Genomic DNA, 21,395 nt, shown 5'->3' with positions numbered 1-21,395 from the left:
GCACAAGCTTTGAGATTGGATGGGAAAACATGATCAACATTCAGCTGTTTACAAGAAACACACCTCAAGCAAAGACAAACATCTACTCAGAGTAAAGGGTTGGGAAAAGGTTTTTCAATCAAATGGACCTAAGAAACAAGTAGGTGTGGCCATTCTAATTTCTAATAAAATTGACTTCAACCTAAATTCAATCAGAAGAGATGGGGATGGACACTTTATACTCTTAACAGGAACAATCCATCAGGATGAAGTCTCAATCCTGAATATCTATACCCATAATATAAAAGTACACACTTATGTGAAAGAAACATTACTATAACTCAAGGCAGATACCAAACCCCACACACTAATAGTAGGAGACTTCAACACACCTCTCTTACCAATGGACAGGTCAATCAGACAGAAACCTAATAGAGAAATAAGAGAATTAATGGAGGTAATGAATCAAATGGACTTAACTGACATCTACAGAACATTCCACCCAAATAAGAAAGAATATACCTTCTTCTCAGCATCTCATGGAATCTCTTGAAAATTGACCATATACTTGGTAACAAAGCAAACTTCAAGATACAAAAAAAATATTAGTAACCACCTGTGTCTTATCAGATCACCATGGAATAAAGTTAGAACTTAACAATAATTCTGCCCCCAGAAAGCCTAAAAATTCATGGAAGCTGAACAATCAAGTACTGAACCTCCCCTGGGTTAGGGAAGAAATAAAGAAAGAAATTAAAGTCTTCCTTGAATTCAACGAAAATAAAGACACAACATACCCAAACCTATGGGACACTATGAAAACAGTGCTAAGAAGAAAGTTCATAGCTCTAAGTGCCCACTTTAAAAAATGGAGAAAGCTCACATTGGAGGTTTAACAGCACAACTGACAGCTCTAGAAAAAGAAAGATGCACACTCACCCAGAAGAAGTAGAAGACTGGAAATAATCAAACTGAGAGCTGAAATCAACAAAATGGAAACACAGAAAACAATCCAAAGAATCAATGAAGCAAAGAGCTGGTTCTTTGAGAAAGTCAACAAGATTGACAAACATTTATCCAAACTAATCAAAAGGCAGAGAAAGAACATGCAAATTAACAAGATCAGAAATGAAAAGGTGATGGAGGAAGGTCATTGGTTAAATAAAAAGAAACTACTTGGCCCTCATTGGTTAGAAGATAGGTGGGAGGAGTAAACAGAACAGAACGCTGGGAGGAAGAGGAAGTGAGCTCAGACTCCACAGCTCTCCTCTCGGGAGCAGACGCCTCAGAGAGAGATGCCATGCTCCCAGCTCCCAGGCAGATGCACGTGATGAAGCTCTGACCCAGGATGGACATAGGCTAGAATCTTCCCAGTAAGCACACTTAGGGGCGCTACACAGATGATTAGAAATGGGCTAAATTAATATGTGAGAATTAGCCTAGAAGAGGCTAGATAGAAATGGGCCAAGCAGTGATTAAATGAATACAGTCTGTGTGTTGTTATTTCGGGCATAAGCTAGCCAGGCAGCCGGGGTGCTGGGGACGCAACCCCGCTGCTCCTATTACTACGAATGGCGCCCGACGTGATGGGCTAAACCCACTTAAAAAACCTGAGAAGGCTTAAAAATAAGGGAGAAAGAGTTTAACACAGATTTTTGCTGTTTGTTGGTGGCGTGTTGTAGAGAGATTTCCTGATTCGGCACAGCAGCAGAAAAAATGCTGTGTCATTTTAAAGCGCAGCTTCTTGAGGCTGTGCTGCCAGCAAGAACTCTGGCTTTAAAGCATTTGTGGCACTCTGCTTGCTAGAGGCAAGCAAGCGCTCTCATCTAAGAGAAGCTTCCTGACTCAGCTTTAGCTGCAAAACCCTGCAGCTCATTAAGAGGTCCTGCCACGAAACACTTAAACGGTGTTGATGAAAAGCTGAACACATGCTTTTCGGTTTTCAGCCGTAACAGGAAAAAAGCTGCGTGGTTTAAAAATGCCAGCTTTTTGGGCTGTCCTGCCAGGACAAACTATGACTCTTTTACGCAGGCGGTCCATGCGGTTTGCAAGCACAGGCTGCTGAAGCTCGCTTGCTGGCAGGGACCTTGAAATGCCATAGACTTGTGGCAGTAAACATGGCTACAGCCAGTACCTCAGCCATGAGGTTGGAAAGCTAAGGAATGGACTGGATCTACCTGGCAAAGCCACGGCTTTAGTCCTACTGATATTGCTTGGTAAATTAAAGACTCATGTGGTCAGAAAAAGAGAGATATATGTGGTAGCACACGCCTTTAATCCCAATGCCTGGAAGGCAGACACAGGCCTATCTCTGAGAGTTCAAGGACAGCCTGGTCTACAGAGTTATTCTAGGTCAAAGATACAGAGAACCTGTCTCAAAAAGCAAAAAGTTAAAAGTAAAAATAAACGAAATAGAGGTTAAAACAAAGCTGTACAAAGATGGAAAATAGACAGAGATTTTTGATACTGTATGCTATTATGCTCTCTTTGAATTGTTTAAATGCTGAGGAAGGAGCAACAGCTGCTAAAAGATATTTGTTTATAAGTGCTGCTGAACTAATCCAACATAGATATTTTGATGCCTTGACTTTGAAATTTGGATCTAAGGACATGATGCTTTGGAAAGGAGTTTCTTATTTTGTTTTCACAAAGGATGAGACCCTGTTCATTTCTTCTTCTATTCCGATTTGGTATGATGGACCATGCCCTCCTGAAGGGTTGTTGTGAACATATTCAGAAAATTGCTTCGCTCAACTGCCAACTGAGATGAAACTAGCACACAGGTTATACCGTGAAAGACCTAATTAACGACGCCCCCATTCAGCAGGAAGCAGTTTAGAGAGAAAAAACTGCGCCCATGTTCCCAAATATGGTTTATAAATGCTCTTTAACATTTAAAGGGGGATATGATATAGGTATGAATAATTTGCATTAGTATAGATTTTGCTTTATTGATAGAGATTTATGGTCAATTTTGTTATATGTATATGTATTTCTGATCTTTATTAAGGTATTGTGATTGTGTAGTTCATTATTAAAATGTAATGTATAATTAGGAAATATAGGTTGTTGATGGATAATCATAAATAATAGTCAAGTTTGTAGTCATGTTAGTTAATATTTTCTAGATGTGCATAGATATATTTTATATAGGCATTCTTCATATTTTTCAAAGATTATAGAATATGGCATTTTAAATGTTTTAATAACTTAGGACTTTTCATGACAATGAGACACTCTGCTCCTGGCAGCACCAATCTACTTCAAGAGGAAGATGGGCATCGAAGAGGCTCCTTATGGAGTTTGATAGCCATTTGGGCAAGAAACTGCTCTTGCCTGGACTATTGCATAAACTGGACACAGAGAACCCACAGAGAGAGGACTTCTGAACTTGCCTAAGGTGAGATGATCTTTCGGGGTTCCTGATTCATCAAAGAGTCTATTAGACATTCTGCAGGACACAACAGATAGTGACTGAACTGACTTTCAATTTTCCTGCTTTATGGAAATGTCTGCTGGATACCATGGGCCTGAAGGCTGAAGATGGATGCCCCAACGGTACAGAGGAACTTTGGGTGACTGTCCAGGCAGAGAGATGTCTCTGTCATTTCTAGAGTTTTAAAAGTTGCTTTTTTCTTGTTTGCTTAGGTAGTATTGTATCTTTCTGTAGTCTTTGACGGAGTTAAGAATAGTTAGTTATAGTTATTGTTTTCCTTAGTTGTGATAAAGATTATTGTAACTTTTACTTGATAACTGTTTTGTTATATGTAATTTTGCTATGTTAAAGTTAAAGCCTTTTTTTTTTTGTTTAAACCGAAAAAGGGGAAATGATGGAGGAAGGTCATTGGTTAAATAAAAAGAAACTGCTTGGCCCTCATTGGTTAGAAGATAGGTGGGAGGAGTAAACAGAACAGAACACTGGGAGGAAGAGGAAGTGAGCTCAAACTCCACAGCTCTCCTCTCGGGAGCAGATGCCTCAGAGAGACGCCATGCTCCCAGATCTCAGGCAGACACACGCGATGAAGCTCCGACCCAGGATGGACATAGGCTAGAATCTTCCCGGTAAGCGCACTTAGGGGCGCTACACAGATGATTAGAAATGGGCTAAATTAATATGTGAGAATTAGCCTAGAAGAGGCTAGATAGAAATGGGCCAAGCAGTGATTAAATGAATACAGTTTGTGTTGTTATTTCAGGCATAAGCTAGCCAGGCAGCCGGGGTCCTGGGGACACAGCCCCGCTACCCTTATTACTACAAAAAGGGGGACATAACAACAGACACTGAGGAAATTAAGAGAATCATTAGATCTTACTACAAAAGCTTATATGCCACAAAGTTGGAAAATGTAAAAGAAATGGACTTGTTTTTAGATAAATGCTATATACCAAAATTAAATCAAGACCAGGTGAACAATTTAAATATGCCTATAAGTCATGAGGAAATAGAAGCTGTCATAAAAAACCTCCCAACAAAAAAAAAGCCCAGGACCTGATGGTTTTAACGCAGAATTTTATCAGAACTTCCAAGAAGAGCTGATACCCATACTCCTTAATGTGTTTCACATAATAGAATCAGAAAAGTCATTGCCAAATTCTTTTTATGAAGCTAGAGTTACCCTGATTCCAAAACCACACAAAGACCCAACCAAGAAAGAGAATTACAGACCAATCTCACTCATGAACATCAATGCAAAACTTCTGAATAAAATTCTAGCAAACAGAATCCAAGAACACATTAAAAAAATATCCATTACAATCAAGTAGGTTTTATCACAGAGATGCAGGGCTGGTTCAATATACAAAAATCTATCAATGTAATCCATCACATAAATAAACTGAAAGAAAAAACATATGATCATTTCATTAGTTGCTGAAAAAGCATTTGACAAAATTCAACATCCCTTTATGATAAAGGTTTTGGAGAGGTTAGGGATACAAGGGTCATACCTAAATATAATAAACAGCAATATATAACAAGCCAACAGCTAATATCAAATTAAATGGAGAGAAACTCAAAGCCATTCCACTAAAAATTAGGAAAAAGACAAGGCTGTCCACTCTCACCATATCTCTTCAACATAGTTCTTGAAGTTCTAGCAATAATGATAAGACAACATAAGGAGATCAAGGGGATTCAAATCAGAAATGAAGAAGTCAAACTTTTGTTATTTGCAGATGATATGAGTGTAAACAATAGTGACCACAAAAACTCTACCAAAAACCTCCTACAGCTGATAAATAACTTCAGTGATGTGGCAGGTTACAAGATCAACTCCAAAAAATCAGTAGCCCTCCTATACACAAAATATAGAGAAGCAGAGAAAGAATTCAGAGAAACTTCATCTTTTATCATAGTCACAAATAACATAAAGTATCTTGGGGTAACTCTAACCAATAAAGTGAAAGATCTATTTGACAAGAACTTTAACACATTGAAGAAAGAAATTGAAGAGGACACCAGAAAATGGAAGGATCTCCCATGCTCTTGGATGGGGAGAATCAACATAGTAAAAATGGCAATTCTACCAAATGCAATCTGTAATTTCAATGGAATCCCCATTAAAATCTCAACAAAATTCTTCACAGACCTAGAGAGAACAATAATCAACTTTATATGGAAAAACAAAAAACCCAGGATAGCCAAAACAATCATATACAATAAAGGAACTTCTGGAGGCATTACCATCCCTGACTTCAAACTCTATTACAGAGCTACAGTATTGAAAACAGCTTGGTATTAGCATAAAAACAGAGAAGTCAACCAATGGAATCAAATAGAAGACCCAGATATTAACCCACAAACCTATGAACACCTGATTTATGACAAAGGAGCTAAAAGTATACAACGGAGGAAAGCATCTTCAACAAATGGTGCTGTAATAACTGGATGTCAACCTGTAGAAGAATGAAAATAGATCCATATCTATCAGCATGCACAAAACTCAAGTCCAAATGGATTAAAGACCTCAATATTATTTGGAACACACTGAACCTGATAGAAGAGAAAGTGGGAAGTACACTACAACAGACGGGCACAGGAGATCGCTTCCTATGTATAACCCCAACAGCACAGACATTAAGGGCAACATTGAATAAATGGGACCTCCTGAAACTGGGAAGCTTCTGTAAAGCAAAGGACACAGACATTAAGGCAAAAAGGCGACCTACTGACAGGGAGATCTTCACCAATCCCGCAACAGACAAAGGTCTGATCTCTAAAATATATAAAGAACTCAAGATACTAGACTTTAAAATGCTAATTAACCCAATTAAAAATGGGGCACTGAATTGAACAGAGAATTCTCAACAGAAGAACTTCAAATGGCCAGAAGACACTTAAGGTCATGCTCAACCTCCTTAACGATCAAGGAAATGCAAATCAAAACAACTTTGAGATATCATCCACACCTGTTAAAATGGCTAAAATCAAAAACACCAATGATAGCCTTTGCTGGAGAGGATGTGAAGAAAGGGGTACACTCATCCATTGCTGGTGGGAATGCAAACTTGTGCAACCACTTTAGAAATCAGTGTGGCAGTTTCCCAGGAAATTCAGGATCAACCTACCCCAGGATCCAGCAATACCAATCTTGGGAATATACCCAAGAGATGCCCTATCATACTACAAAAGCATTTGTTCAACTATGTTCATAGCAGCATTATTTGTAATAGCCAGAATCTACAAAAAACTTGATGCCCCTCAATGGAAGAATGGATAAACAAAGTGTGGAATATATACACACTGGAGTTCTACTCAGTGGTAAAAAAAAAAAAAAAAAAAAAAAAGACATCTTGAATTTTACATGCAAATGGATAGAAATAGAAAACACTATACTGAGTGAGGTAACCCAGACCCAAGAAGATGAATATGGTATGCACTCACTCATTAATGGATTCTAGGCATAAATAAAGGTTATTGAGTCTATAGTTCATGATCCTAGAGAAGCTAAATAATAAGGTGAACCCAAAGAAAAACATATAGTTATCCTCCCGGATAATGGAAGTAGACAAGATTGCCAGGCAAATATTGGGAGCGAGGTGGGGGACAAGGGGGAGAGTTAGGGGAAATGTGGAGAGAAAAGTGAGAAGGGGAGGATGGGGATAGCTGGGGGGAATGAGATGGTTGGGATGGAAGAAGTGTGGATATGGGAGTAGGGAAGTATATATCTTAATTAAGGGAGCCACCTTCGGGTTGGCAAGAGACTTGAACCTAGAGTGGCTCCCAGGAGCCCAAGACGATGTCCCCAGTTAGTTCCTTTGGCAGCTGAGGATAGGGAACCTGAAATGACCCTATCCTCTAGCAATACTGATGAATATCTTGCATATCACCATAGAACCTGCATCTGGCGTTGGATGAAGATAGAAACAGAGACCCACGTTGGAGCACTGGACTGAGCTCCCAAGGTCCAAATAAGGAGCAGAAGGAGGGGGAACATGAGCAGGGAAGTCAGGACAGCGAGGGGTGCATCCACCCCCTGAGACGGTGGGGCTGATCTAATAGAAGCTTACCAAAGCCAGCTGGTTCGGACTGATCAAACCGGACTCGCTGAATGTGCCGATTAATGAGGGCTAACTGAGAAGCCGAGGACAATGGCACGTAGTTTTGATCCTACTGCATGTACTGGCTTTGTGGGAGCCTAGTCTGTTTGGATGCTCACCTTCCTAGACCTGGATGGAGAGGGGAGGACCCTGGTCTTCCCACAGGACAGAGACCTCTGACTGCTCTTTGGACTGGAAAGGGAGGGGGAGGAGGGTGGGTCGAAGGGGAATGAAATGGGAGGAGGGGAAGAGGTGGAAATTTTTAACAAAATTTTTAATAAATTAAAATAAATAAAAGAAAAATAAAGTAGAAGCAAAAAAATATTGGTCCAGGAAAGATCAATAATAAATATCTGTTTAATGATATATTATTGAATTTGTATATATATATATATATATAATAAAAATAACTAATTCCTTTTTACAAGTGTATAATTTAGGTTGACTGGTGTATCAGATAGATTATATGAGCATTTAATAAAAAACTACTTTAAAATTCTGCCGATGATTAAAACCATTTTTATGTCCATCTTGTAGTATGACTCAAAACAGTAAAGTTAAGTATACACAGTGGGATTTTAATAAATATGTGTTTATTAAAGCATTATTCTCTCTATACTTATCAGTTTAAAAATATATATTGGTTAACTACTGTGTATCATCATATATGGAATGTGGCAGCATACAAAATATACAAAAATTCTTACTTGACAAAATTCAGCAAATTAATACAGGAAAAGAAAGAATGAGAGCCAAAATACTAAACTTGATTGTGTATATCCTATTTGGCCTCATTTTATCTTTCATATCACTTTCAAGTTTAACAATTTAACAATTATTCAATGAACCAACAGCACAAAGTTGTAGTTCCTTGGTTCCTAAAATACATCAAGATTTCTTCATTAGTGACCTTCTCACTGTATCAAAAAATCATCAAAAAGAGTTCTAAGAGTGGGCAAAACCATATCAAATTTTAAGGGAATAAGAATAGAATGATGTGGGGGTGTGGGGGGTGTGGGTGTGTAATTACTTTGCTTTTTTAATGCTTGAGATTAAAACCTAGAACTGCATGCATGTTAGGCAGGTAGTCTACCACTAAGCTGTATTTTCAATATACCTTTAAAGCTAAAAGACTTATATAATAAGCACAGACCTTAAAACAGTTTCGTCCACGTGCTGCTCGATATATAAACTAGAAAAATAAGAGAAAAACTCACACCAAAAACTACTAATAAAAGGCTGGGCATATACACACTTTAATCACAACACTTGGAAGGTAGAGGCTTCTGGATCCCTTTGAGTTTGAGACCAGCCATGTGTATCTAGGGAGTTCCAGGACAACCAGAGCTACATAGTAAGACTCCATCTCAAAAACAACTACATCAGCAACAACAAAAACTAATAAAGGAATAAACAAGAAGTTATAAAAGCAATAGATTTTAACAAAAGAAAAATGTACTTTACCACTTGAGTGAAAAATAAATAGCAGTATTTCTGACTTGATTTGACATCATTAAAAATATCAAAAGAGCTACAAATAACATGAACACTTAAATTTTAATAGTTATAGATGTACAAAATTCCTGTCTAATAACTGAGTTGTCATGAAATAAACTTGGTGAAAACAAACTGATAATCTAGTGACAGCCACTGCATTTCACTCTTTTTCATCGCTTGAGAGATTTATACATGGATATAATATGTTTTGAACAAATCTAGTCCCTAGTTTTTCCCTTGAGATTCTTATCTCCTCACCACTGTGCCCTCCCAATTCCATGCATTGCTGCTATTTTTGCTTTTAATCCACTTAGTTTGGGGCTGGATAGATGGTTCAATAGTTCAAAATACTGGCTACTTTTTCAGAGGACCCAAATTCAATTCCCAGTATGCATGCAGTGATTTACAACTATCTGTCATTCCAGATTCAGAGGATCCAACTCATTCTCTGCCCTCTGTGAGCACCGCATGCCATAGTCTATGCATGCAGGCAAACACATGCTTAACATAAACAAACAAACAAATCTAAAAATATTATTCCACTTAGCAGGTATAGCCCCATCTACTGGAACGTGTTCAGTCTCAGAATCACCATTCCCAAGGACAACTGACTCTCCCTCTTCCAGCAACTAACAGTTACCAATAACTTCTCAGCTAGAGAAAGAACTTTATGACTCCTTCCTCATCCATATTGGTCTTTTGCAGATTTTGTGCATGCAGTCCCCTATCCCATAATTTCATGTTTGCAACAGTATTATCATGTTGTTCAGAAAACACTGTTTTGGTGTATTAAGCCTCCCAAATTTTAGAGTTTATCTCAGAAGAGGGAGTAGAAAGAATGGATTACACTCCTTTTAGGTCATATTATAATTCCCTGGGACAAAGAAAAACTACATTTATTCTTGGGAAAGGAGTTGAAAATGTTGTTAGAGCAACCGTGTCCTTTCTCAGCTCTCATTCATTTGGGAGCTTTGCTATCATCTTCAAATGTGAGTCTCTAATTGTTTAAAGAACTGATTTGGTTTCAGAGGTTTAACTCCATCTCACTCTTTCTAACTATCTCTCTTGGTTATTATTTCTTTTTCTCACTGTTTTGCTCTCTCTATGTATGCTTTATACTACCAAATACTAGGAATGGGATTTTATGACTATCTTTCTTTATCCATAAGATTGAACCATGTGTACAGATTAGACAAGTCATTACCAAGTAAAGACAAAAACAAAAGATCTCAGTGTTCTCCACAACATGTGAAGGCATCATGCCTGAATTGCTGCTGTACTTAATGAAAAGCATGTATATCATTTAGTATATGGCTGGTGCTGGTTCACAATAAGGAATCAAAATTCATAAATTTATAACATAGCATATTTTGTTTATTTATTACATAGTCCTTCTATAAATATCATTTAATAGTTTCTCAGATGCAGGATTAGCATTCATTTTCTAAGGATAGGAGGCAGCTTATTCATAATGGCTTTGAAAGCCTATCCTTAATTTTCTTAATTATTTTGCAAACATCGCCTACTATCTCCCCTGCTCCCCCACATACACACACAAAAAGAAAAGAACCTAAAATTTCTGTAGTCTTTTTTACTAAGGTTCATTGTTTTTCAGTTCTCTATTATTATTTTTATCTTTTTCATTCCCAGAACTTGTAGATTTTCAAGATACTAGCTGTAACCTCCAAAGCCATTATCATTGAGAATGAGCCTTATTCCAATCTGCAATTCTGAATCTTCAATTTTCTCTTCATTGAACTGATTAACAAGCCGTGTGATAAGGCTGGTAACTCTGTGATTCTAAGCCCTTAAAGATCTCACAGGCTTCAGCTATTGGCATTATTCAAATTCAAATTCAAAATACCCATATCTAAGCCTCCCCTTCTCTTCCTTCCCATCCTACATTCCTATAGGAAGACAGAAAGTTATGGACAGTCATCCGTTAGTCAAGAATGGAGTTCAAAACAAGAAAACTTATAACAACTATAAGCTATAAGTGAAACATTGAACAAAGTACCTAAGTTTCCTTATATTTTTCAAGAATTTTTCTCTAACTATAAAATAAATATCAATGTAATCAATTAGTTTCAAATTTCTTGCCTTGCCAAGTTATCCAGTTTTGATGTGTAAAAGGGATTAATCAGCAACTCTAAGACTGGGTAATGAGCGAATAAAAACTTAAGTATCTAAATATAATTGTGGTATTATATTTACATCCCCAAAGAATGACTAAAAATGGCTTTAAATTATTTCAGTCAGGCCATGATGGTGTATGCCACCAACACTCAGGAGGAAGAGGCAGGCAGATTTGTGTGTGAATTCAAGGCCAGCCTGGTCTACAAGAGCTTATTCCAGGACAGGCCCCAAAATTCAAAAAAAAAAAAAAACCTGTCTTGAAAAACTAAAAAAGAAAAAGAGATTATTACAATCTATCATCTTTGCTCAAATGTTTCAAACTCAGTCTGACACATCGGTCTTTTAATATACAGTGAACACCAACACTGCTTGGTAATTCTAAGAGCCAAACCTTTCTCCTTAATTTGGGCTAAAACTTTATTATCCACAGCTTAATGTAGCCCTTCAAAAAATACACAAGAACAACCCTATCTTTTAGTTGTTTTTTCTTTTCTCTTCTCTAAACTCACAATTTCTAATTATATAATTTTCACCAAAGACTCTATCCCTAGAAGGCATAGTCATTAATGATTACAAGATAGATCTATGAATGTGCTGACCATCGGAAGTTTGTTAAATACATGCTTAATAATCTTGGATTCCCAATTTTGAAAAAAGAATAAATAAACCACATGTTGATATTTTATGCCTATAACTTAGTGTTACACATGTCTTTAAGAGATAATATAAACCATTATAAATGATAACTATATGCTCCCTATAGATTTGCTGTGTCTATGGGTATTTGAACCAAATTTTGAGGCAACTTCCATAAAATGGATTTCTCATAAGATTAAAAAAAACACAAGAGGAAAGATTATTTTGAAATTCTTATAATTTTTGAGAAAATAATATTGAAATTATACTCTTACTGTTTCTGCAATAAATCAATACATATAAAACTGAAAATAAAGGATGGTAGCACAAAAACATTGTTACCTATGAAGGGGTATCAGTTGGTTCATTGTATTTACTTGTCTAAAATTCATTTCCTGTCTTTACAATTTACACTAGTGCTAGGTTTAGGTATACATAAGTTAAACATGATTTCATTTCTTAAGGAGTGAGCCAGAGCAAACCCAGATCACAATACAGTACAATTTGTCCTTAGTAGAGATGGAAATGGAAATTTCTGCAAAGACAAAATAGTGCATGGGAAGTATACACCAGTGTGCATGAACAAACAGAAAAATTACCCCTGCCAACATTGTTGTGGGTTCCTAAAGGAAAGATGCATAGGAACAAGGCAATAAAGGATGAAAACATGTTGATTCTTGCCATACAGAATAGAAGCATAGTGTAGTGGATGTAAAAGAAGTCCAGGGATTCCAAGGCCATGCAGCTAAGGTCACATTACACTTCCACTCACACTACCTTCTCTCATGATACGTCAATCCAGAGTTTTTACAAATGCAAATCCAATATTGAATTGCCATTCATTTATTAAGAACTAAACCCTACTCACCCACTCACTCAATGATGAATTAGTTTTCTAAAATTGTAGATAGTAGCAATAGATTCTAATTTTTTGTGAAATTGTGGAAGAGTTTGAGGAGTAGCCCCTATACAACTAGTATCAGAACCTCCTATTGTTTCCTTTCTGGAACAAATCATCCTCTAAAATAAATCAGTACAAGGATGATTTGAGAAAAACTTTAACCTCATTTCAAAAAGCCTACTTGTCATATCATATTGACCCTCACAATAATCCTTTCTATTTCCTCTACACTTCCATCCATTTTGGATATGAATTCTTTCATTTTGAAGAACAGGACCAGTTATACCAATGGCCCCTGAACACAAACAAAGGAAACAACAAAAAATCCGAAGGAAAAGTTGAAAAGGTTCACAGATAATTAAACCTACAAAAAGTAAATGTTTAATCCTCTATATATAACACTACCAACACATTGGATGTTGTGACAGTAGTTCCTGTTCACAGTCTTTATCCTTGTTTCTGTATGCCAACATTTGTCAGGGATATATCTACATATACATATATTTATATGTTAATCTCTGTTTGTATATATGTGTGTGTGTTTATATACATTTGTGTGTGTTTTATAGGTGAGTGTGTTTGTATATACGTGTGTGTGTGAGTGCACGCACACACACACACACTCGTGCTCATGCATGTGTTTATCTCAAAGGAACAACTTCCAAGATCGACCTTTACAAAGGTCAATGTGCAAATCCCACTGAGCTTAAATCAGTTGTCTTTAGGGCACAGGCTGCAACCACCTTTGACCATAAATTAATGTCTATCAATCACCTTGAATCTCATTCAGATTTCCCAGGCCTCTCTTTGGAACCTTTTAACAAGACTCAAGATACAGGAAAATGCATGTTAAAAGTTTCCCCATTGATGTATTAATTTGATAACCTCTAGCTTAGATGAGCAATTTCCTGACAATAAATCTTAAACAAATCTTGTTGAAGAAATATTTTCTTACTGAGGTGTTTATAAAAATATTCACTGTCCACGAGGGGTGCACCCACACTCTGAGACAATGGGGATGTTCTATCGGGAACTCACCAAGGCCAGCTGGCCTAGGTCTAAAAAAGCATGGAATAAATCCGGACTAGCTGAACATAGCGGACAATGAGGAATACTGAGAACTCAAGAACAATCGCAGTGGGGTTCTTGGTCCTACTGCACGTACTGGCTTTGTGGGAGCCTAGGCAGTTTGGATGCTCACCTTACGAGACCTGGATAGAGGTGGGCAGTCCTTGGGCTTCCCACAGGTCAGGGAACCCTGATTGCTCTTCGAGCAGATGAGGGAGGGGGACTTGATCGGGGGAGGGGGAGGGAAATGGGAAGCGGTTGCGGGGACGAGGCAGAAATCATTAATAAATAAATAAATTAAAAAAAATAACAAAAAAAATATTCACTGTCTTTCAATACCCCACAACAATCCAATGAATTTGCAAACTTCAGAGATAATTACAGCCCCTTACTTTCTACATCACTCCAAGCCTGGAATTTTCAGTTCTACATAGTTCTCCAAGCACACAGAACATAATTTCATATCTCCAGACCGTTCTTTGATGCGATATTTTAGGACTAAATGACATTATTTCCACCCCCAATCAGTATGTTTTTGGCAACAGTAGCCCACTTGGTGAAAAATATTTCTCTCACTTGACAAAAAATTGTGTAGAAATGGAAGCAACCCAGACTGAAGGAGAGTCTTTACATTTCCCTATCTCTAAAATATAAATCGACTTCTCAAGGAGTCCTTAAAGGAGAATATCATTCCATATGTTTTTGTAAATACAACTGTATTCTGATGTTTTACTTAAATAATGGGTGTAAACAAAATTTGTACAAGTTTACACTCTTAAACCTGAGTGAAAACTCTACATTTTTGTAATAAAAGCAAATACACCAAAAGTGTGTGTGTGTGTGTGTGTGTGTGTGTGTGTGTGTGTGTGTGTTTTAGGTATTAAGTTCTATGTTCAACTGTAGAAAATCATAAAAGTATTAAAGAGCCAAGATTTAAATAGTTGCTTTGAATTTTTAGTTAAATTTCTGGCTCCTTTGTCACATAGGGACCTGCAAAGAGTCAGCCAGCAGATACCCCTTGGCACACATTCTTCCTACTTAAATCACTTAAATTTTCTTTTCTCCTCCAATGTATATTAATCTTGAAAGGGAAAATCATACCTTCTTGGTAATACATGATCAACAATGTAGATGTCAACAGATACTGCATTTATTTTTCCATCATGGTCAATGAAATGTATGTTTTTACTTTATTTTCAGATTTACATACGAGGCCACAGAACAATAGGCAAGGTGAATGTAAAATGCAGTTATGATATAGATGAAAAATATATTAAGGACTCCTCTGATGCAAATCAAAATTCTAAAAGGTAGACAGTTCTACACTAAGACTGAATATGTGATCACGTCATCCTTTCACCAGCTAAGACTGCTGTCATGCCCATTCTTCAAATGTATTTCAAAAGAAAAAGCCTTGCAAGTAAGCTATAGCCACCGAACAAATCATTAGACATGCAACCAAGATGCACAGACTTTAAGCTAATATTTATTACATTATCTCCTAGCCTCACCCTCTGAACACACATACTGGTTTGTTTGAAAGCAATGGATGAGGAATTTTTAAAATTCTCAGACAAAATGAAATAGTTTTTCTGTTACTTTTACTTACTATTTTAATTAACTTACTGTGAATTATTCACATTGTGTCACTCAAAATTGTCTCCCTATCATTACATATTCATAAATGTGTTTTTTAAATTGACACACAGCAGTAACTAGCTGGTAGAAATATTGGAAATTTAAATTATATAGGCCTGTGTACACATATAATCCATAGCTAGGATAATAAAAAGGAGACTAAGTTTTAATTTTTCAGAAGAATTTGTTGGCTAAATAAACAAAATAAAGTATTTCTTTCTTTCCTTTTTTCCCCTCAAGATGGGTTTCTCTGTGTAACAGCCCTAGCTGTCCTGGAACTGGATTATAGACCAGCCTGTTTCTACTTTCCAAGTGTTGGATTCAAAGGCATGTGCTACCACATCTTGCTGGTGTTTCTTTTTATCGTAATGAAAATTAACCATTCTATAAATCTTAGAATATGGTTATATGTGATACTGACAAAGTGGGGAGGAAAGAAAATTTTTACATTTTTTGAATGCATTCAAATTTGTTTGGAATATATGAATCACATCCTAGAATCTCTTCTGGAATTGAGGAAGGTTTTTAAAAATATACATGCATGTAAAGTGTGTGTGTGTGTGTGTGTGTGTGTGTGTGTATAAACATGCAACAAATTGCTCTAAGAAAACATTTAATTATGAATACATTTTGTTAATTTTTGCCCAGTCAATTTGCTTACTTCTTACTTTTGCTTTTTTAGTTAAATTGTGTTTGAATTTAAATAAATTACCAAATATATTATTTCATAAACAAAATTTTCATTGTTAGTTACACTCAGAGCTACTGGGGTTGATTTGAAGAGCTTGTGTCAGAGAATTAATTTTGGGTAGTATCAGAAGAAGCTAAACATTTCTGTCTGTCTCCTTTGCTTTTATTAGGCTTTTACTACTACAGTTTCCTTCCCCAAATAATGACAGTATTTTTTTTTTTTTGCCATTCTTGGGTCCTTGGTTTTTCATTTCACACTTTCTTGGGATGAATTTCCTTTTGTCATAAGCTTCCCTCCCCTGCTTTGTTATAGTTCCATTTGTGTTATGTTTCTTCCAGTTGTTCTATCTACAGCTTCTGAGATCTTCAAAGCCCAGCCTCAGTGGTTCAACAGTGAGCAGAACTCTCAAAAGAATCCTCAACTTTGAATGGGTGTGCCAGCATCTCTCCACTGACAGGCTGATGAGAACAAACCTTAAACTGATGTCATAGTCATAAAATAAAATCTAATAAAATGAGTTACTAAGTTGACCCTTAATAAAAGCGTCCTGTGCTAATCTCTCAATATATTTCCAAGTATCCAATTTCTTCAAAATAAATAATAAGTGATTGATATGCCTCCAATCAGGCATGTATAATGATGTTTCTTATTATGGCTACACTCCAGAGACTTGTGAAAAAATTCCACACAAAATGTTCCTGAGAGGTCAAAGGGGCAATGGCAGTTCCTATGCTCTCCTCAACGCACATTCCTAAAATTAAAAACTAAAAGTTTATGAAGACCGGGGACTGTTCCGCATCTCTATCACCAGTATAATACTTGCTACAGAGCAGAATCTCAATTACTGGTTACTTGAATAATGATTTGATTATTACATAGTTTAAAAAGTGATACACCTTTCTCAAAATTTTTCAAATGCAAACTGTTCCTTTGTGTGCCTGATGATGTCTCTCAGTAAAATTTCTGACTGAAGAGAAACGTAAGCACAACACTTTACAGCTGAAAACTGTAAGCTGTAAAGTCTCAGAAATCTGAGAATGTGCCCAGAATTACACAAGTACTTACTTGTTCAAAGCAATGAAGAATCAAGATGCTTGAGTACTGGGTTTTGTTTTCTTTCAATTCTATCAACTCGATTTACTTTTATTGTATTATTTGTGTAATACTACTGTATTTTATGTGCAATATTACTGCATTATATTATAGCCAACGTCAATTCACCTAAAAATAACTACTACAATATCAAAAGCTCAACCTTGGTGATTCTATGAGTCAAAAACTAGCTTAGGATGTGCTAATGTATTAGTATAAATGCATTTCCATTTTTCTACTTGGAATCCTATTGATTGAAACATATGACCAGACCACTGTGTAAACATGAACCTAAAGAACAAGTATAGATCCTCCTAAAATAGATGATGATGGGGTTCAGGAAAGTTCGCAACACGTAAAAATCAACTACAAATGCCCCCAAAATGGTTAGTCTAGGCTGTTGTAGTTATTCAAAGCAGCAAGAAAACAGATAGCATGCCTGGCATCTCCTCATATACATCCAGGAAGTATAGAAGGATAAATATAGTGGAAGTTTTTAGGGCAAAGGCTTCTTTGGCAAATGAAAGGAGGGACCACGCAGTACTAACTCATTGACTTGAAATGGAACCTCTCTGTTTCGTCTATGACACTAAGTCAATTGATGATATGACTAATCATTGACGATTTTTCTTTTTTCTCTGATGCTTTTTATGGGTACATGTTTGCACCTGTTCACCTGTAGGCTCTGAGCACCCATCTGACAGGCATTTTTCAAAATAAAATTAGTTGTAGCTTGTAAAGTGCATAATACTTCTGCATTATTTGATATCATAATTATTTTCAGTTTCTTATTTTGAAAACCCTTATCTAGGCTTGCACTTTTCACATCTGCCACTGAACTCCAACTTATAAAGGAAACTATCAGAAATTATTTCCTACCTCTCATTCTCACAATAGATAATTCAGTTATCACTTTATTTTGCCTAACCCTCACGTGAGTGGTTGAGAAAAATCTAAGCTAAATTGTCATTATCAAAATCACTATCAATACTTTTTAGAAATGTGTAAATTTTGGTTGTCAGACACAAAAATTTGGGATTACAAGAACAATTCTATCCCAACAGATCAGTATCTTTAGTTAGATCCTTGAGTTAAACCCAAATCTGTTGTACTGAATAATTGGTATGTTGCAAAAATGTTTGTTGGGGATTAACACAAATCTACAGATACACGGCTACTGAATTCTTCTCATAAACAATTGTGTTCAACAACTTGCAATGCCAAATATTTTCAGAGATTACCTTTTCTGGGATAATTTACCAGGACAAATGAAAAACAACAGTCAAGCTGCTCTAAAATATCTTTCTAGGTTATCTGCAGAAAGATGTGTGAAGAGTAATACACACCAGAAAGGAGGGAGACTAAAACCATGTACTAAAGACTTATGTAGCATAAAGGAAGGACACTGGAAACATGTGTTAAAGACTAACATACTAGAAAGGAAGGAGACTGAAAACTTGTGTCAAAGAATAACACACACTCGAAAGGAGGGACACAGAAAAATGTGTCAGAGTAACAACCAGAAAGAAAAGACACTGAAAACATGTGTTTAAGACTAACACACCAGAAAGGAAGGACACTGATCAGTGTGAAAAGAAACAAGTATTCTCCAATATAGGTATCATAGTGATGTCTTTGGCATTGCATGGTACCAGCACCTAGACTCTCTGCATCTTAATTTTCCCCAGGCCCTTCCCTAAAATGAGTCTAAGAATGTTTTCAAAAGGGAAACCTAGGAGAGGCCAAACAAGATCAGTGCTCTGATACATTGAGGGAACTTTAAAAAATTAAATCTGAGGGGTATAAGCAGGAAAAGAACAAATGGGGGCAGCACTTAAAGTCCTTTTTCCAAAACCCAGGTGAGTCTCAAAGGTGAGTAGAAATCTGCAATTGAGTGGACCCCTTCAAACCCAAGTTCACTTAGTCAGTAAAGGATAAAACCAGAGGTCTGTCTGGCATTTCAGGGAGGGGGGGTAGTTGAAATATCTTAGAAGGGGTTAGAACAGAATGGTATGGAAGAATGCCTGGAATCAAGGGGAAAATGGTGTGTACTGAGAACCACTAGTGCATAAAGCCCCAAATCAGCACAAGTTGCCTAAGTGCATGAAGGCATTTATCCTCTCAATAAATATGTGTGTGGGTTCTCATGTGAGGAAGGTAGGAAGCACTGGAGAATCTAAGGAAGGGAAAGTAAAGGATGATGTCAGGATGCAAGAGACTTTAAAAAAAAAAAAAAGACACCAGGTTTTCCCAGAAAACTGAGCCAATAAATGCCCAACAAATAAGACATCAGGAAGGCTCTCTCTCTCTCTCTCTCTCTCTCTCTCTCTCTCTCTCTCTCTGTGTGTGTGTGTGTGTGTGTGTGTGTGTGTGTGTGTGTGAAAAACATAGGATTGCAGGTTTGCATGTGAAAAGATGCAAAGGAAAGATTTTGATAGCATTCCTAAATGTGAGAAAGGCATGCAAGAGAGGCTGCAAAGAGCCTGTGGAATTCAGAGATGCCAAAAGGTCACTACTAGGACCAAGAGAGTGTGGGAAATGAGAGAGTAAGGGCTTCCAGAGGCGGGGCGGGGACTCCTTTGGGATGCTGAAAGGGGGAAATGGATTTGCAGGAACACAGCCTGGGAAAGTTTGGAAGAAAAGAAAAAGCAAAACCAAAACAGGTGGCCTGAAGGAGCCCTGAGGCCAGCAAAGATGACAGCAGTGTAGTTGAATTTAAGGCTTTCGTTTATTAGCCAGACCTCGGAAAAAAAAATAGGGTCTCTTTCCTTCTCAATGTTCCCCTTCTGCCTAAGCCCAGAGGGTTCTGTCTTCCTAGAGGCCACTAGAAACCCTAGGCCGACCAGGATGAGGCCTGGTCGCCCCCCAGCGGCTGGGAGCTCCCTGAGTTCCCCTATAGCCCTGCTCCAACTTTGCCCATTTCTGATCTCTGCTGAAGCTCGGACCCTTCTGTTCCCAGCTCACCGAGGGCGCTGTCAGGAGGCTGATGCTCTCGCCTAGGGAGTCCAGGTTTACCCTCCGGCGTCGCTGCGCCCTCTTGGACCCGGCGGCCGCAGCAGCAGCAGCCGTGGCGGCGGCGGAGGCAGCGGGAGCTGGGGTGGCAGTCTTGGCAGCAGATCTGGATCCCGGTGGCCCTGGCGGGCTCCTGCTGTCATTCCAGCAGAGCCTGGACAGGGGGCACTCCCCTTCCTCCTCGGGGCTAGTCTCCAGATAGTCAGAGCCCAGAGAGCTAAAGGACTCGGATGAGATCTTCCTGCGCGACATGCTGCTGGAGATGCTGCTGCAGACGAAGCGGCGGTGACAGTGGTGGCGGCGGAGACGCAGCGGTGGCGGTGGAGGTAGCAGGATTGGCGCTGGCAGCGTCAGGTGCGTCGGGGACGCTGGGCGGTGCGCTAGCCCAGACGGGAGTTCCCAGCGCTGCTGAATCCTGCCAGCCAGCTGCTCATGGCGGGAACTTGGGTCACCGCGGCTGCTCGCTGGTCCCTCCCGGCTAGGGATGAGCTAGGGACTCAGGGACTGCCGCCGCCTCTGCAGCTGCACATCATTCCCTCTCGGGTGCTGCGGGGATTCGGGTGCAGCGGCTCCTCCGCCTTGCGTCTCTAATGCCCGAGGCCCGCGTCCTCCGCCCCCTCCCTCCTGCTCCCTCCCCCCCCCCCGCATCATCCCCCCCCCCCGCCCGGGCGATGTCTCCGCCAGCATCACGTGTCGCCACCATACTCATTAGAAGTCTCTGCCTCTCCAGTCGCCACATTTCCGAATCAACTAGGACACTTTGCTGCTGTTCTCTCTGCGCTTCCCCGCCTCCCCTGCGATCATGTCCTCCTGCTAGGAGTTCGTATGGTGATTCCCATAGGACCAAAGGTCTCTAAGCCCAAACGTTGAGTCCCTTGGTCCCTGAAAAAGCAAATGGGTAGTGAACATGGCCGGTAGCTGACATTCATTAGGGTGAGGGGCATAGAACTGGGGGAGGGATCTGCCTTTGTATAAAACTAAAAGCCTAACAAGGGCCGCTAAAGTCCCTGCACACACACACACACACACACACACACACACACACACACACACACACACACCGTGTCCAATTCTAGTTTATTTTGGAAGTTCAAATCGGCCACCCCAAATGTTTCAATGGAGACACTTTCAAGGGAAGGAAAGGGTGGGGCAGCTACTGGAGATAGTTCCCTGACTCCAGGAAGGCTTCGTGGTCAGTGAGAATAT

The 21,395-nt window shown here is 38.5% G+C and overlaps 1 protein-coding gene across 2 annotated transcripts in view; it reads right to left on the bottom strand.

Moving 5' to 3' along the window:
- The window catches only part of Gucy1a2 (guanylate cyclase 1 soluble subunit alpha 2), a 372,788-nt gene extending 352,051 nt beyond the window's left edge, over positions 1-20,737 (bottom strand). For both annotated transcript variants that reach the window (XM_041630148.1, XM_041630149.1), the window contains exon 1: positions 20,142-20,737. In XM_041630148.1, the coding sequence (XP_041486082.1) occupies positions 20,142-20,441 (300 nt within the window). In that variant the 5' untranslated portion in view covers positions 20,442-20,737. The remainder of the gene's footprint in view (positions 1-20,141) is intronic.
- Positions 20,738-21,395: the final 658 nt, after the last annotated feature.

Source organism: Microtus oregoni, unplaced genomic scaffold (genome assembly GCF_018167655.1).
Source record: "Microtus oregoni isolate MIOR12 unplaced genomic scaffold, Mior012 000034F_ref0000314, whole genome shotgun sequence".
Taxonomy (NCBI): Eukaryota; Metazoa; Chordata; class Mammalia; order Rodentia; family Cricetidae; genus Microtus; species Microtus oregoni.
This window is presented reverse-complemented; position numbering and strand designations above follow the sequence as displayed.